At 36.5% G+C, this 19,401-nt stretch overlaps 1 protein-coding gene across 2 annotated transcripts; it reads right to left on the bottom strand.

Moving 5' to 3' along the window:
• Positions 1-4,032: 4,032 nt before the first annotated feature.
• LOC104497295 (ribose-phosphate pyrophosphokinase 2) lies at positions 4,033-17,806 on the bottom strand. 2 transcript variants are annotated; one of them, XM_010140533.1, is made up of 7 exons: positions 17,626-17,806; positions 15,126-15,146; positions 11,675-11,773; positions 10,500-10,624; positions 7,783-7,956; positions 5,280-5,439; positions 4,033-4,314 (listed from the first exon to the last, which is right to left on the bottom strand). In XM_010140533.1, the coding sequence occupies exons 1-7, from the start codon at positions 17,728-17,730 to the stop codon at positions 4,222-4,224; spliced, it is 777 nt and encodes a 258-aa protein (XP_010138835.1). In that variant the 5' UTR covers positions 17,731-17,806; the 3' UTR covers positions 4,033-4,221. The 2 variants fall into 2 exon arrangements, with proteins under 2 accessions (XP_010138835.1, XP_010138836.1); XM_010140534.1 differs by having other exon boundaries at positions 17,622-17,660.
• Between the last annotated feature and the right edge of the window lie 1,595 nt (positions 17,807-19,401).

Here is a 19,401-nt window from a genome sequence, read left to right as displayed (position 1 = left end):
TTTCCCTATATATTTTTCTTTACATTTTAAATAGCAGTATATAATTTCTCTGATTGTGGTGGGACTTTTCATTGCAGTTTTCCATTTTGGAAAACTGGAACCTGAACAATGAACATGGCAAGAATTTACAATCATACTTTAAAATTCCCTGGTTTTAGTGGCTGAGTCATATAAAAAACCCAAGAAAGTGTGCAGCATCACTACTGTTTCAATCAAGAGCTGGGGTTCAGGGCTATACTGCTCGCCTTTGTGCCTGATTACTAAAAGTACTGTAATAAAGTACAATTCCTCTGCTTTTTACCAGGGACTGGATTTTTCTTTTCATGCAGGACGCACTGAAGATTTCTTTGGGGGTTAGTTATAATTAATGCAGATGTCTCACTAAAATCCCACTGTGTTCTGCAAGGCCATTCACCACATTTCTGGTAGAGGAAAACCTTCGTTGCAAACACCCTGCTCTAGCTGTTCCACTCCAAATATTTCACAGATTGTATGTCACCAGGAGAGAATATTAGCTTCCATGTATTTATAGTTATTTACTTTATTATAAAGCAAATGTGCTTAATTAGTTGTGAAATAGTACCCAAGAGAATGACTTGGCACAGGCTGGATTGTGAAAAATCGATTTCTTCAAGAACCTAACCATGTCTCTGGCACTGGAAATTGCCTGAACATGAGATCCTTAAATGCCCACTTGCTTAGGGTTCCTATGCTCTGTGATTTTTGACAGGTGCTCAGTGTCTTTGGCAATCTTCCTTGCAGTCTATACATAAAAACTTCAGAAATTTTAATACCTCTAATGTTGGTTTGCATTTTCATTATTTTTTCATATTAGGAACTCACTGTCATCCAGCCAAGAGTATACAACTTTCAATTCTGTGCAGAGCGAAACCACAACTTTAGCTGAATACTAACAGAAACACAGAGTGGTTTTTTTTACCTTTTTTTTTTAAATTTAAAAAAGCAGGAAGCAAAACACAGCAATATTTCTCTTCTAAAGGTGTGAGGGGGTAAATGCAGGGAAGCTCAGTTTAGGACTTCAGAACTATAATTTGATTTTTAGAGGCACAGGGTATCACTGATTTAGTGATTTAAAAAGTTTAGGTTTCCCTCAGATGTGCAAAATCTCTTTTGCCTCATGAGACAAAGTAACAGAGCAGAAAAGTACTTACTACTGTAGCACATGCTAGGGGAGGACACAGTGGTAAAAAAGCACGTGTTTTGCAAGTGAAGAATATAATTTAAAATAGAGCAAGGGCGTTTACTCTCCTTAATCTATCATCTAAAGATTTGGATGGTGAAGATTTCATTTAGAAGAGGAAAAAAACAGAAATGAAAACTTACAGCAAGCTGCTTTAATTTATTTATCAAAATCAGGATTCTACTGTGTTTATCTCAAAGCTGGATAGTTTAGCTGAAGCCTTGCTGTAGTGTCTCTTCTCTAGTGTGCTAAGCCTTATATCAGCAATTACGACAGCACCCCATGTTTAACATGATGTTCAGTACAACATTGGCAAGTTCCTGGGGAATCACGCAAAGATACAAATGAAGTTGCTCAGTTCAGGGGCTTAGCTGCCAGCTGGGTTCAGCCTCCACACAACATGCAGACAGAGGACCAGCATTGGCAATGGATGCCTGACAAACAACGCAGAGGGACTTGTGCAGTGAAAACGCACTCAGGCTTCACTCCCAGCAATCCACTGCCTTAGCACGGGGCTCGGAGCTTCTGACGTTTAAAAATCCTGAACATGACAAGAGCTTTCAGAAAGGCTGCAAACTTCAAGACCTTTTACTGAGAAAGGCAAACATTTGTACTTCCACTAGAACAAGTCAAAAATAAGGTTTATAGACAATTGAGGTAAAAACCTGTAACTTCCACTCTACAACATGCTATTTTGAAATAAAGGGAAAAACAATGCTGTTGAGAGAAGAAAGCTTCCCACCAGACTGAACTGTCATCTGTTTTTCAGATGAATGGATAAGGAACTGCAGAACATTAAACACCAAGCACCTCACAATCTTCTATTTCCATGCCTTTGAATTCTGTCAGAGGGCATGGGGTTTTCACAGAGCTGTTGGAACTCACCTACAACTCTTTGCAAGCATTTCAAGTATGCAACACTCAGTATACACAGTAAGCTTAAATCTGCATTTTCCTTCAGCTCTTTCCCCCATCTCATCCTGTTAAAAGTTGAGCAGGTTTGACTACAACGGTCTGAGGAATAAGAACTTCACCTGCTCATAAAGTGTTAACTCATACTCCAAATGAAATTTAAACATTGTGCCCCTTTTGTCAGATCATAAAAAGGAGAAGGATGATCTTACTATAAAGATCGTACCAGTCTGGTGTGATTAACAGTTCATCCTTATGTCCAACACAGGTGGAGCATGATTTCTGAGCAAGGCTTGCATGAGAATCAATCCCTACGTTCTTCCCTATTTGACCTGTGCAGGGCATGGTCTTGAAAATTACTTTTACTTTTTTTAAATTTTTATTTATAGTACTTGCGCACAGTAAAGGCAAACAATTAAGCATTTTATTTGTAACAAAGACCTGATCTATAAAGTAATTGAATTGATATCGTGCATTAAATGTCTTGCATACCTTTTGCATAGTAATAAGGTCTAGACTTTGGTATAATTATGTGGCCACTGACTTGGGGTTAACAACTGAGAAGTAATATTTAAGACAATAGGTTAAACACTCTTACATTTAAAAAGATTGCTTTACCAACTAAAACAGTAATGTAAATTTATTTGCATTGGGTTACAGTTGGATTTTAAGAAATGTTGTAATGAGGAATTTCTCTGCGAACTAGTGGCTAAACTGAATTCTGATCACAATATCTTATATACCCCATTTCTGTATTCATCACTGACAGTGGCAATTGTTTTACTTCTTTTCATATTGGAAAAGGAAACCCACAGAAGAAACAGGAAATTACTGGACAAAATTATAAAGACAAAGTAGATTCATTCTCAGAGAAACCAAAAGAATAGTCTTTCTTAAATGGAATGGAAAAAAATATCCATATTATAACACAACATTGCACCATTATAAATATATCCCAGAACAAGCAAGGTAGGCTATTTTTTATGCAGCTCCACAGTAAAGTAGCATCTCTCAAGCATGGTGAATGCTTTTAATTAACAGCTGGGAGGAAACTGAGTTTTACCATGATCCAGGTGCAGGAACACCACACACACGCTGCACAGTAAAGTCCTGTGGTACTCTGTAATAGAAATCTGAAGCTTTATTGATTGTGCAATTCGAAAAAAAACGCAAAAGCATTTTCAGACACTTTTTAATCAAGTAAATGTGGGTAGAGACCAGCTTGTATAAATATGGGTTTAAATTTGCTGTTGGACTTCGCATAGTGAAGCTTTACAATATTAACAGGAAAACTACTATGAAGCAATTCATATGATCACAATCAAGAACTATCAAAAACCATGGGGGAAAAAAGAAATTAAGGACCAATCTTTAATCATGAGCAGTTTGGTTTAATTATTGAAGTATGTTAAATGAACCATCCCAGGAAAAGGAATACTGAGACATTAATCTTAGAACTTAGAAGACAGTAACTGCACAGAATAGATGTTAAGCAAACGATTTACTGTAATGAGAACTTTACGAGAGAAAACAGAAGCCACATATATCTTGTGGAAAAAAGAACATGAAGCATGTGAAACAGTAATACTACGGATGTGTCAACAGTTCCTCAAAATTAACATGAGGTTTACACCCTATTAAGGCTTACAAAATACTATTCATGGTAGTTAAACATAAAACGAAACCTGACAGCTGCTTGCCTGACAGATGAATAGATAGAAGACACCCAAGCCTGCAGCATTTAGTTTAACACAGAACACGGTCTTACATGCATACATCCCATTAAGTTCTATGAACAGTCTGTGGTTCTGTATAGAAAAACAGATCCAAAGCAGCAGTTTAGCAGAATGTAAAGAAAGGCATATAAAAGAAAACTTATGTGACACACAAGACTTTCAGACTCAGTTGAATTCATAAAGTTTCTGCAAGATGGAGATTTATTGCCCATTTACAAAGAACAAATGGTAATTACAAGACAAATATATAATAATTAGGCATAAAAGCTCTGGAATTGTACAAAGATACTAATTTCTTGTGGTTGAGATGTATTGTTGAAAACAGTACTAGCCGAAGGAACCTTGGCAAATATGCCATGTGATCTCCTGCAGTTACAAGGGGACGTGACTGAACAAGTAAGATACAGATTCACCATTGTGTGTTCTTCGAATTGCCTCAGCCAGGATCATGGAAATGTCAATAAACTGAAACAAAAATTAAGATAAGTTTTAGGGGATGCCAAAACCAGTAAACTATGTTATTTATAAACACATGAACAAACATTCAATTTAGCATTGTGCTCACTTACCTCTTCTATGAAATAAAATAACAGTAAAGCATTAAGTACTTAACATATACAGAAGAACTGCATTAACACAAAGTACAAACTCAGAAATTGAGTAAGAAAGCATTGAATAAGATTCAATTTAAGAAGCACAGGCATACTGCTGAAGATTTCTGGCACGGGGTATGTTGTCAAAAAGAAACTATTTTGCCATCAGATGGCAGTGTCCACTTGACACGCGCAGTTTAAGGGAAGTGTACCTTTTAGGTGCTTGCCTTGTTTCAGTGAATACCAAATAAACTGCAAGCTTTAAAAAAATCCAATCTTGCATTAAAAAACCTCAACAATGTCTTATGTTTTCCTCCATTCCATACTAAGGAAAAACTCCACAAAGGACACATGACTTAAGTCAGCTTTGTATTTTTAGTTTGGTGTTTGAAGAGAAACATGTCGTTGTTATCGAGCATTTTCATTAGAGTATTTTTAAAAAATTATGTAATCTAAGGTTTCTGTGTAACCTTCAGTAACATAACAATTTCTTACATAAAAATATTGTTCAATTAATACTGATTATTCCCCATGCCCCTGAAAACCCCCCCACCCCAAACAAAAAAAAACCCACCCCCAAAAAACCAGCCAAGTTTCCATTTGCCACTCTTTCAGAGTCAGGCATTCTCAATCTGCTGTAAATGCCAAATGTTTTGTAATACTCTACTGTACTACCTGAATCCCTTTAAAGTAGTTCTTTGGCATGTTTTAGCAACATGATCTGCAGAGAATGCATTTTAGAATATTACTTTCCTCTCAGGGCTAAAATTCTAACATCACCTAGCAGTAAAATACCAACCCAGAATTTAAACAGATGACAGAAAACCATCACCACACCTGAATTTTTGGGCAGTGTTTCATTTTCTCTTCTTGGGGGATTGTATTAGTTACCACAACAGCCTCAAACGATGCATTATTAATCCGAGAAATAGCAGGACCAGAAAAGATGCCATGAGTAAGAATGGCATATACTTTAGTAGCTCCAGCAGATACTAACCTGTAGAACACAAAGATAAAAGTATGCTGTGATGCATGTTTACATACATAGCTGTAGATGAAGCCAGATACAAATCTCCAAAAGTACATTTTACACAGAAATTCCTCCTTGGAAGCTACAGCAAGATACAAGTATCTACAAATACATTAAGATAATTTTAAACTTTTCCAGATTATACAAATAAGCCTCACAAAAAGTAACTGCTAATTAAATAAAAAAAAAAATCTTATCAGTAGCAGTGATACTAATCTAAAATGTCGCACTTTTGACAGTAACAGCTCAGCATACAACTGAATTCCAGTACAAATTTTCTATCTTAATCAGGCAAAACTGAAATAAGGTGGATGGCAGTATTCATAATTATTGTGCTTGCATTATTGTCCACCTTTATTTTAATTTGTGATTCAAAAAATTCTGCTTGGAAAGCGTTTGAGAAAGAAGAAATGTTAAGGATTAAAAGCCTAGCTTACTACAAGGTTGTGGGAAGACATGCTTCTGATCTAGCACAGGAGGAAAAAAAAAGATATAAATCAAAGAAGTAGAACACATTGTGAATGAACATATCTTCATTTGGTTTTGACTGGCCTCTCTGCCTCTAGACACTCAGCTATGTCCTACCTGCTTTTCTGGTCGTACAGAGGCCCTGAAGAGCAGTACTTGAGTGAGTAACTCTAATTGAGCACAAAGTACACCTCACCTAGATTTGACATTGACAAAAATCACCACTTCATGCCAAGAACATGATATCAGGCTGCATCACTCAAGCAAAACCATTTTTTAGGTTTATTTAGGTACATTGAAGGATCCTGATAGTTTTAGAATTTGCTCTATAGAAATACACTGTAGTTAAATAAGAAGTGTTTCTTTCACAGCAGGAGAGAAATAAAGGCCTCCTTTTTGACAGGAATTAACTTCCTCTATGCACAGGAGCATGAAAAAGAAATTGGCTAGGCAATTAATGATTTTGGTCTGCAAAAGGCACAGACCAAAAGCACAGTTTGGGGTCCGATGCAGATAGCAGAAAACTGCACAAAATCTCGTCTCAAAATTCCGTCAAATTTCCAAAGTGAAAAGAGTCCCAAGACTATACGAATCCTTCTGCCACAAGTTTTAACATGCTTTTTATCTAAATGCGAACCGCAAGACTACAACGAAAGGCTGTAAACTTATGGGATGATCTTTAGCCCCAAGCACCAATGTCTAGCTCACTTCAGCTTCACCCTGTTGCATTGACACTGTTTCCCACAGCATTCTCGTGGAGAAACTGTCTGCTTGTAATCTTCACTGAGTTAATAACTGGCATGGCAGCCAGGCCCAAAGAGTGGTGGTGAATGGAGTTCAACCAAGGCAGCAGTTGGTCACAAGTGTAAAATTCATTAAGAACGAATGTGAGGTATAAATCCATTTCTCCAGTTTGTCAAGATGATTTTGAAGCTACAGTTACTGCCATACATATTGAGTTGAGGCTACAGCAATAGGAGGAAGTAATCATTTCAGGAATCGGCAATTTTTTAAAAGGCTATTAGACATTACCGAAGTTCAATGCAGTCAATAAAGCCAACTTCTGTGGAAAAAGCCCTACCACTAGCCTGAAATGCACCAGCTAAAGCCAGCTGGAAAACTACCAAACAATCCTTTCTCTTAGGCACTGCTAGGGCCCAGTTAGGATACTGGGTCTACATTCACATGCTCCACTTCAAGAAGTGGATCAACTGGAAAGAATCTAGAGGGCATCAACCACAGAGAAAACGTATGAAAAGACTGAATAAACTGCAAGTTACTTAGTCCGGAGGGGAAGAAGAACAGTCTTCAACTAACTTCCAGACAAAAGACAGGAAAACTTAGTCCCACCTTCCCAGATGAAAAGGACAAGTGATTTTATACTGAAGATTTACATTAAAGATTAATATTAAGCACACATAGAACACTGGGAAGAAAATGCTTTCCAATGTTAAATCTAGTAAAACTTTGTGGAAGATTGCCTAAGAAGAGTGGAAAGACTCCATCATGAGATTTGAGAATGATTTTCTATCATTTCTGCCTTGAAACTGAAAAACACACTAGATGGCCCTAGTCCCTTCCAAGTTAAATCACTTTTTATTTATTGCACCCTCTTTCTAAATACAAATAAATATATTTCTGTAAATATTTTCCCAATTCTACATTCTAAAGAAGGACACAGTTTGATCACAAGACTCAAGTACTAGACTCAAGGATCAGAGTGACTTCATGCTGCAGAGGTTGGGTTGGGTTATAAGCACGCAGGACACAGCAACCGCATTCTTCGGCTATCTGCAGGTTACAGTACAGCAAAATAGTGCGCCAGTTCATAATAATACTTACTTGTCTGCTGCATGACATATTGTGCCACATGTGTCAGCCATATCATCAACAAGAATTGCTACTCTGTCTTTCACATCACCAACCAAGACCATTCTGTCCACTTCATTTGCCTTCTTTCTTTCCTTATGGATGAGAGCAAATTCGACATTCAGTCTGTCAGCAATTGAAGTAACCCTAAATTAGAGGAAGAAACACACCACATTTAGAAAATTTTTAGAAGAAAGAACAAAGAGCCATACATGTTTTCTGTTATAAAATGCAGTTTTTAATGTTTCCTGGCTTTCACATTACTGCAGCACACACTTCTGCAGGTAATGAGTCAGGTTAGAGACAATCTTAATTCACTGCTAATAAATGTAACTAGATATGATAACTAGATAGTCTTAATTTCTTTCTCGATAACTAGAAAGTCTTAAGCAATACTCCAGGAATAATTTTTTTTTCATTGAATTGACTTTGGATTTCTGTTATTAAGTGCCTGGCTTTGAAAAAATTTCAGCTATTCACAAGCTTTAAGTTGCTGCAAGATCTAATCACACTCGATGAAGTAGAGGTCACCTCAATTCTATGCCTACAGCAGCATGTATTTAATGTTAGCCCTGTTAACTTCCGTTAGCAACATCCTAACGGAAATACCATTGCAGGGTTGTGAAACCAAGCCAAAGGCAAAAACCAAACAAGTTAATAGATTAATAATTATTTTAGCAGTACTTGACTAGGAATCAAGTAGCTTACTTCATTAGTAATTCCCTTAGCAACACATCCACCTGACAAAGATCTTTTAAAACTATTCAGGGTGACCTCCGGTGGTCAGTCAAACCTCCATTAACAAACTTAATTTGTTACTGACTTCCAATTGCTTTTTTCAGGCTTAATATACCAGAGGCAGTAGGTATAAAGACACCAGAATAAAAAATATTATGCTTTTTCTATGTAGGTGCAAACTTGTAGACTGTCTTTAGAAAATGTTTAGAGCATTAACAAGATTAATGTGCACAGTTAGAGAATACAGTTTTGTTTCTTTAGCACTTAAATATGGAGTATTTTAACTGTGGATATTTTACAGTATTTTACTGTATTTTAACAAGTGGGTGATAAACAGAAGCAGGCAAATGTTTTGGCATTTTTTGTGAATAGTACAATTTCATAGCAAGTCTTAATATCTCAGAGTAAGATATCATAGAATTTGCATGTCTTACTTCAGTCACAAAATTTAATAAGTTGGATAAAAACAAGCAAATGGTAAGAAACAAAAAATCAGGTATTTTAAATGAATGCAAGAATATGTATTTAGAAAATTTCTTTACAGATTTAATTTCCAAGACAAATTTTCTTCATATTCTATTAACTTTTCATTAACCCAAGTATTATTTTCAAGGTCTACATGTTTTAAATGGAAAGGCCAAACCATTTTCTTTACATTACTGGAAGTGAAGGAAAAGCTGTGAATTTATTGAAAGCAGTATCTTCCCCTACTTCATTAGCAACTGCTTGGTTGCATTACAACAGAAAGGTACCAAAGACAGACTCTATTTTAATCACAGTGAGAGTGGTCTGCAAAAAAGAAACTCTTATGATCATTTTTATGATACATGAATATTTTGTACGGGAAGAAAATGCTGTCTTTACTTCAATTCTAAGCAAAGGCTGTATTTTGTTTAAAAAGCCCAACAAAACGTCAATGAGAAACAACTGTAATTGACAGCATCCAGATAGGGATGAAAAAAGAAATTGAATTGACTGTGTCATTTGAATTTTAGAGTGTTTTCTATAGTTTATATCCTTCACATCTTTGACCCGATTAATCTACATAGGAACAGCTACGGAGTTCTAATCAGTCTTATTTCTCTATTAACTATTACAATATGAACACTCATAACAGACCCAAGGACTTGAATTAAAACCAAATTATGACAGTCTTTCACATTTTTCCCCATACTACATTCCAAACATCTAAATTGCTATTGGCTTACAGGATTCTTACTGCATTTGTCTTTCTTTCCATTCAGTTTTGTAGCAGCAGCTCGACCAATAAAACTTGTGAATAAGCATTTCATTTCAATGGGATGCTTTATCACCTCCCCAGCCAGCAAGCTTCTGAGCTTTTGCATTAGTTTATACTCAGATCCCAAACAAAAGATAGTCTGCTAAATGAATAACACATGCTCTGAAGAAACACTACCATGAACTATCTTTTCTATTTTCACCTTTTGCCACTCAAAACTTCACTCCCTTTTTCTAGTATTCACTGTGCACAACTTGAGGTCAATAGGCTTACAGCCAGAATGCACTAATGTAAAGAAAAAACCCCACAACTCAAGCAAGCTCTTACCTAAATGCCAGCAGGTACAGTGAGGATAGGCCATACGCTTTGACAGAGAAGGGAGACTTAGGCAGTTCCAGAGTGAAGCAGGAAGCGGTGCAGCAACGGGAGTAAAGAAGCAAGCAGCAGGAAAAAATCTCTCCCCTCCTGCAGAGGGATTCAGTTAATAAGGCCATATCCAGGGAGAGAGAAAGATTTTCTTTAGAGTATAGAATGCTGCTAGATGTTTTCAAGCATGGATGTTGGAAGAACTAGTTGTTCTGTTTTTACAATGCAGTTGGATTCAGTGATATATCCCATATCTTGCACAATTCATGAAGGAAAAAAACTAGACAAATTAGTTCATTAACCACTAACGACATGGAACACTAATAGTCTTAGGCTTGTATAGTACCTTTTTGCACCACCTGCATCAGGCGAGACTATAATACAGTTTTTCCACTCCAAAATGTTCTCTTTAATCCACTGCAGCACTGCAGGTTCTGCATACAGGTTATCTACTGGGATGTCAAAGAAACCCTGGTCCAAAGGAGAAAGAGAGTTTCATGAATATGTTTATGTCTCACCTGGAATGAGGGCACAGAGAAGGAGTCAAGGCTTTGCTTTTCATGTATGGTAGAACTTTAACTAGTATTTTATACTGGCCTAATTCTGCCTTACAAAATTATCATCAAATACAGCAGAAGTTAGACAAATGTTAAGGTCTCTAAACATCTCACCCAAGAGTAGTGAAATAAAAAACAGGCGTTCTCAAATTATATAAAAATTGGAAAAGATCACCACCTTCAGGCACCCACATAAATTCAAGCTTGTGAAAAGCCTCAGATTTTGACTGCTTGACATGAACAGCATTATCTCAACATTGGGAAGATTCAAGTTAGTATTACTCGTGCAAAAAGAAATGTTTCATTTCTGCTGCTCAAGTTGACAAGAATGGCAAGAAATCTGTGTTAGACCACAAATGAAACTGCTTTATTTACATGATGACTGCCTAGCATAACAGGAAATTCTGATTAACCAGAATACCAGAACTGGAAGAAAAGGTATTTCCTAGAAAAACTAAGGTATGTTGAAAAGAGGTACATATGAGAATGACAAATTATGTTTGCTCTGTGCCTAAGGAAAGAGTTTTATGATTTGTTGAATTCAGCTATGAGTTGCCAGCTTCCATCGCCACTTCTATTAAAAGAATATTGACTCCTTGGCTGTAACAAAAAAACCCCCCAAAACCACACAATTCTACGAAGGACAATACAATAATCTCTAACCAGGCCAAGATTAAGAGAACTTGCCCCAAACTGGTATATTTTATGTTCTGGGAGCTCTTACACTAGACTTGGCAAATTCCACTGAAAACTCCAACGCACAAGTACTCAAAGCACCTCCAAATCACCCCATAAAAATGAAGGCTGGTCTCTTTCAGAAGGGAATTTAATTAGAAACAGTGAGATTTTCTACTTCTCTACATAGCCTTTCAAAACAACAAGGAAAAAACCAGAAAATTACTATTAGCCTTTCACATTAATTCAGTAGAGCCCCTAGCCACAGTTAGTAAGAACTGGTAGTTACCTGGATCTGAGAAGCATGCAAGTCCATGGTGATGATGTGGTCAGCCCCTGCAACTGACAGCATGTTGGCAACAAGTTTTGCAGAGATTGGAGCACGACTCTGAGGAATAAAGCACAAATTATTAAAAAGATTGACTAGATGCAAGAGGTCAGAAAGTTGCTACTTCTATTGATTTTTTTCCTTTAAACTATTTGGAATCTAGATATGAAGAGCTCTAGAACTTTAGCCAAACTAGCCCATCAACAGCTAATCTTGCTACTAGGGTTTTGAAGTGCAAAAAAACCCATTTAGGAATATCTAAATCAGTTTGCACAATCTGCATAATAATGCTTTGTAGTAATGAGACTGACTGACTAAAAGGCTGATAAAATTGGGGATATTTTTCCAGTTTAAAAGTATTTTCTATTTAAAACTTTGATCTAGCTTTTCCATAGCAGAAAGACAGATAATCTCCATTTCTCTAAGCCACTATCCTACACTAACACCCAACTCTCAGGCAACTATACTGTTCTAAAAAACATTGCCAAAACCAAAGATTGAAGGCAGAGTAAACACAGCTTTTGAAAACACTGCTTTAAAACAAAGTTCATATCAAGCATTTCTTCATGATAGAGTAAAGCTTGTAACATATGCATGTTGGCAGGGGTCTTCTACCTTGGCCTATTTAATTATTTACTTTTGCTAATCCACCCTTAATTGTTGGATGCCATTAGGAGTCTAGAATTCCCAAAAGTGATGGGGGTGGGGGGTGGAGGTGGTGGGGAATAAAAAAAAACCCAGAGAAGTGGAAAGAATGAAAGAGCAAATCTAATTAGCAAAGTTAATGCCAATATCAAGAGCTTTTTAAAAGTCACAAGGATGCAGAACAAACAGCAAAATAAAAGATGAAAAATCATAACTGAAGGATACCTCACTTTAAAAACTCTTTTTTCAGATTTAAACTTTGAGAAAAGTTATGTTGCCCTAGACAGCTTTAACAGAAATACTAAAAAACCTCCCATTTTATTTTCGAAAAACTTTAAATACCCCATACACACAACTGCAGAGTATCGCTGCTCTCCTTCCAATGCTGCTCAAGGGCATAACCTAAAATAAGCTACACCATCGCAATCCAACCTGGATGCCATATCAAGAAGCCAGTATTTTCCTCAAATGTTTTGCTAAATTTAGGTAGAAGTATCATCATTTCTCTGTTTTGACCTGAAGACTGCCAATATACTTCCAGAAAAGAAACAAATATTGCAGTCTTTCTTTTGGCTGGATCAAGTTTATCATTAACTTTTCAGAAATTCTTCATTTTGAAAACTGTCCCTTTTGGGTTTTGTTTCACAGAACATCACCACCACCACCATTTGGTCTATGTAAGATACACAGAATATAAATGCAACAGCTAGCACTTCCCTAGATCTCTACAATTCAGATGCATATAGCTTCCCTAAGAGTTTGGTATCATTAGTGCTTCAGCACAGATGATTTTCCAGCTACTGAGGAATATGCTGATCCTCATTTAAGTTCAGTTCTGTAAGGTTCAAGACAGCTGAAGCTTTCTGGATATTTCTATTATTACTAGTAAACTTTTGGTTCATGCAAATCAAATTCCTGATTGCTGCAGCTCACCTTAGCAGTACAAACTGATATTTTAAGCTGGGCTTCAAAATATTCTCAAATCTCTGGCAACATCTAAAAAAACCCAAAGATTTAGTTTCTACTCTTTTGACTTTGCCACAAGTTCTCTTATCAGCTCTTTGTAAGGGTCTAGTTTGATGCTATGGCTAAGCTGGACTAAACAGGTGATATTGAAACACTGTGTTTGCTCCCCTGCTTGTCCCATCCCTTCTTCCCAGGTTATACACTTTCACCTCATTCCTTGTGCCACACACCAGGACTTGTCTGAACCCACAGCAGCCAGATGAGGCAGCTCAAATGGAAGGACAGAGAAAAGATGGCAAACCAGCACCACTCCCTCTGGTAGAAACAAGTATCTAGTTTGGGCTAGCTGCTATACACAAATTATGTTCTCCCCGGAACGTGGTTTGCCATTCCCATACCATCCAGCATATTGAATTTTGCTTTTATTTTTTTCTGTTTCCATTACAGCATTTAGCTCATCTCATGTCTCAATATCATGAGTATCACCATCACAAAAGCCCCAAAATACTTTCCTGCATCAAATACTAACATATACATTACCAGCTGGTACTTCTTTCAGCTGCTGGCCTCACAGGCTGCCTTCCCAGAAGGAAGAATTGAAGGTTTTACCACTAGGTAACTTGTTTTAGCAGACATGCACACATCAGAGATTGCCTATGTGTTGGTGGACAGAGGGTCTTGGAAAGAAAGATAGCCAAACACCAACACCTGGTTTTCAAGAATGTGCTAATAGGAGATTAAGACAAATGAAGTTTGCAGCTGAGTTTCCTTTACACAAAATTATGCATTAAAAGAAAACACACAACACATTCAAAAGGATTTCAGTTTTGATTGGTCACATAGAAAACAAGTTTTGTGCCTCAATATGATCTAAATTGAAGATTATTTTAAAATCAAAGGAAGTATATTCATGAGAACCTGGCCTTATTATTCATAAACTTGGAGGACAAAGGTAGATGAGAAACCAAGATTTTCTTTATCTTGGACTTTCTAAGGTTTGCTTCTGATTAAAGAAGCAAGAACACAGAGATTCACAGTATTCATTGCTCCATTCTTTGACAATTTGAGATTAGTTTCAGAATTATTAGTGTGAAATTCAACATTACATACAGAAACAAAATTGTAAAAAAATCACGGAGTTTTTAGCTTCTAAGCAAAATCTGCACTTATGTATTACAAGTTATAGAAATTATTTCTTCCTTTATGATGCATTACAAATTTATTCACAAATTACCAGGGTAAGGGGGGAAACCACAAAGCTAATATAAATAACCTTAAAAGAGTAACTATGCAAAGGGCACATAGCTGATAGGAAAAGCTGTCCATCATGATTAAAGCTTTGTTGCCTTGAAGAATCTTATTAAATTGTCTTGCTCAAAATGCATCACATGCATACCGAAAAAAAAAAACCAACCAATCCAAGAAAACCCAAGGATATATAACTGGAACTTTCACTTCCAAGAAAGCCATTTGTGAAATGTATGGATATAGAATGTTTACTAGTGTATTACCTAAATTTATCGTTTCAAAAATGAGGTATGCTTTGAAGCTTCAGAAGTTGACAGCAATTATCTTGAATATCCAGATAAATTTAACTAGAAGCTAGGAGCTTTCTAGTAGCAAATTATTCCACAGGATTGCTGTCATGGCCTAGGTGAAACAGCTGAAATCAAGAAGTGAAACTGAAAATGTTCCCAGTTATACATAATGTAACCAAGTAAGTTTCACCCTTTAAGGCCTTATTAATGGAAATGCATAGCGTTAGATTAAAAAAAACCACAAACAAAAAAGCAATACCTACCCAACGCTCCACGGACCCCTTCTACAAATCAAAAAAACAAAGTTACATGAGCTGTAGAACACCAAACTCACCTGTCACTACCTCTAACTTATCTCAAAAGCACCTCTGTAACATCCGACATAAATGTGTCCTGCCCACAGCTTGGAAGTCTAGCATAATTAGAGGATGCATAAATGCAGCTATGGCTAAAGCACAGATACACCTAAGCTAATTTTAAATCAGCTAGCTTGTGTATCAGAAGTACTCTGGTTTATGGCAGCACTTGATTGCATCTGAATTAATTTACCAACTTTTTTGATTACCAGCAAGCCTCTTCCTTAAACAAATAAACCAAGAGAACTTTCACTGTTCTCAGTGATCATAACTGCCATGGAGGCAGGAAGAAAATAGGATTATTTCAGGCAGCAAGGACTCAGTCTATTTAGTTCTTTATGGATTAAAGACAACAACTTAAATTCCAGGCAGGAAACAGCATCCAGCTAGTGAAGATTATACTGCTCCAGTTCATAGTCAAGCAAACTACAGCACCAGAGAAGAAAATCTGTTTATAACCACAGCCAGAAAATGGCTGGCACTTTACTGACACTTCAGGCAGCATACAAAAATTGAGCACTCAACGTGGGTCAAAGACCAAGTGATATGATGCAATCCAACGGCAGAAGGAAAGATCTCCCTATCAATAAGCTGCCGAATGTTGACAGCTATATTATAGTTTATTTTGCAACACGGAGGTCAGCTACCAAGGTTAATTTCCAAAGATTGCAAACATTTTCTCAATTGCAAAATAGAGGTTAAAAAAAAGAAAAAGGAATGGCTTGCCTAGAATTGCAGAATTCAGTGACACCCAAAGAACAGTCTGGAACAATGCTCAAAATCTGTTAATCTAATTCACTTTCCTAGGCTACCCTAGTAGGCTACCATAATCCATATGGCATTTTCAAAAGACAAAATGCTCCTAGGTGGCATGCTGGGCTACCCCACTGTGGGTTTTAGGTGTCTCTTGGAAGTCTGCCACAGATTTTGGGCATCCTTGACAAGGCATAACCTATATGCATGGAAAACTTGGGACAACTCATCCTTTTTCCACACCAAGAACTTACAGGATGGTCCAGCAGAATCTTCCAATATGATTTTGTAAATCAAAAGATACTGAGATATTTTCCTCCTCTTAACAAAAGGTTTATCACTTCCCTTTCAAGTTCTTTTGATTAAGAAGTATTTCAGCTCCCCAATCAAGGGAAATCATTATTCAATAAAAAAAAAACACAGCAAAAAGGAAGTTCCAAAAGATGTAGGCAAAGAATAGAGAGCTGCTAACTTCTGAATTCTGTTTTTGGAAGTGTAACACGTGGGTCTTGATGATATTAGTATGGTGCTAGACAGCCTGCACTTGAGGAATGAATACACTAGAGAATAACTTTTCTATACTTAGCTTTGTTCTCGGACATCGCAGGCTGACCATTACATATTTTGTACTATCTGCTTATTCTTAGCTTCTGCATTACTTCTCAGTCCTGTTATGTTATATATTAAAGAATGTAAAGAACAACAGAAGGTTTTCAGGATGGTTTGCTTGATGTGCAAAGGGAAGGGATGGGGCAGTCCATTTATGGGAAGTACTGGAGAGAGGCAATTTTCCAAAATTACAACAATTTCAATCCAATCTTAAAAGCCAAATTCAGATTTATACTTAGTCCTTTTCAAGAGAGTTTAGGTAAAAGTAATGTTCTCATAACATATTAGAGGTTTCTTTGTATATACAATTGACATAGGAAAGTTTAGTTCTGTATTCAAAAAAAAACCCAACGCCAAACTTACTTGCCACAGAGTTTGTTACTGTGTCATCAGCTTGGCTGGGCTGATAAATTCATCAGTTATGACAGACCAAATTCAGGAAAAGGGCACTAAGATCAGAAGATTATCTACAGAGTTTCCAGACAACCTTTGGTCTGCATCAATAATATTACAGACACAGAAGCACTTTTTTAAAATCTTCCTTGCAGCATAAAATAATGTTTTTATTAATTACTGCAATGCCTTGAAGATGTAATTGGTTCCTTCCTTTTGGTGCTCTGTTAAATCATATAGAGTGAAACTCACCTACATAATTGTTACAGCACTACAAATTTAAATATTTTGGTTTCAGGGAATTAAATCCTAAAAGGGTATACTCTCTTCATATACAGAGATAAAAAAAGAAGCTTGACAAAGCAGGCAAAAGTCCTAGAAAGTGAGTTTTGTTAGCAGAGTACTCTGCAATACACCACATACATAGAATGTACCTATTTTTTTCAAACTGAAGGCGTGTCAATAATCAAAATACAAGCAAAAAATAATTTATTGTATCACTTCATTCACCTACAGATAATTAAACATTTTACCAAAAGGATGAAAAAAGCAAATATTTTACATCACTTGAACATTTATGAAGATTGTTTAATCTCCAAAAATTTCAAGTGAACAAGCTGAAAAATGACAAAATTACATAATTCTTACCTACCTTGTCTTTCTTATCTTGCCTGGCGTATGGAAAACATGGAATTACAGCAGTCACTCTGGAGGATGATGCAATCTTGCAAGCATTGATCATGATGAGCAGTTCCATTAAGTTGTCATTTATTTCTCCACAGCCACTCTGGATGATATACACATCTTCTCCTCTCACACTTTCACCAATCTCTACACTGAAAGAGCAGGAGATGACCACTTTTAAAAACTTCAGTTACTGGAAAGGCATTATTAAAGAACTGAAAAATCAGTTTTGTTTTGATTAACTTACATAGTTTTATCCCTATTTAGAGAAAGATTTTTTCACAGCAATTTGGGTAACTGTTCCCTTGATACAAAGTCTATTTCAACATAAACCAGACTTAAAATTTATTTCAGCTTAAGTATGGTCTTCGTAAGGTCATACAACATGTAATTATGGCTATGGCACTGATGCAGCTCACATTGTATTAAATTTGATACTGTTTTAGTTCAGTCTGTATATTCTGTGTCCTTGCCATCTCCCAAGGAGATGTCCATTTAAAGAATAACCAAGATAAGTACAGAAACAGAAACGACTTCAGAACGTTAAATACTACCTGCATCAAGATGCCTCCTCACAAAGGGCAATTATTTTTCTACGATAATTAAGATGTTGATAAATTTGAGAAACTACTGCATTTCTACAAGAGAGAAGGATCAAAGCACAACCCCAAAACAAAAGTCTATTTAAATTCACACCATGATGTCCAAATAAAGTATTTTTTTAAAAAAGAAAATCTTAGAGAAAAGCTAAGAGGGCTGCCCATCAACAGCTCACCAGAATTCAGCAACTCTTACGTTGTGTCAGTTGTTCTATTCGCTCTTACTGTGCTTACATACTTTGGTTCTTTATGATAGTATCAAAGGGTTATTTTATTCTTCGACACATCTCAGGGCAAATTCTGGAACTAACCACTGCTCACACCACAGAATTCAAAAATTAATTAGAGCTTATAAACAGGAAAACTCAAACAAATCAATTGAATGTGGATTCTTTTTAAATTCTAGCCTCAAGACCAAATGCGGAACCACACTAACTTTTCTCACCTATCACTCCACAACTTTCCCATAAAAACAGCAAACTAACCTTCAGTTTTCCCTGAATCCATGCGCAATGTGCAGACTTCCTAAATAAGGCAAACAGACTTTCAAACTTATGCTGTACTGAGTTAGTCTTAACTATTGAACACTAAAATATTGTAGGTCCTTATTTAAAAGGTTGCATCTTTACCCAAGACACAAATAAGCAAAGCTACTAGCTGGAAACCATCCAAATGGCCCAGATGTGGGTAGAATAATTTCTCTTATAGGTCCTTCAACACTGAGGCTTCTTCTAGTCAAACACAGCCCAAACAACTTCCATTTATCGGCTTCCAGGTGCTGTGTAAGACTCATTAGCTTTCTGTAGCTACAAAACACAGGAAGGAATTTACTGCTTAAAAACATCTTAATGATATGCAAACATTTGATTTATTACCATCAAGATGGTTAAGCCCATGCTCTCAGGTTCCCTATTCGACTCCTCTGCAGTCCCAAACAAGCCATAAAAAAATCCTGTCTTAATTTTTCTCCTTAATTGAATGTATTTTTTGCCTATAAATGCTCCTAGCAGGGTTACTTAAGGCTAAAAGAAAGCAAACCATCTAGCAAACACCAGGTATCTTTGGAAGGACAGAGACGGTCTAGGACTGTGTCATTTACAGATGTCAGTGTCAATCCAGGATACCTTTTGGAGGCTTTCATCATG

Source organism: Buceros rhinoceros, unplaced genomic scaffold (genome assembly GCF_000710305.1).
Source record: "Buceros rhinoceros silvestris isolate BGI_N320 unplaced genomic scaffold, ASM71030v1 scaffold3517, whole genome shotgun sequence".
Lineage (NCBI taxonomy): Eukaryota > Metazoa > Chordata > Aves > Bucerotiformes > Bucerotidae > Buceros > Buceros rhinoceros.
This window is presented reverse-complemented; position numbering and strand designations above follow the sequence as displayed.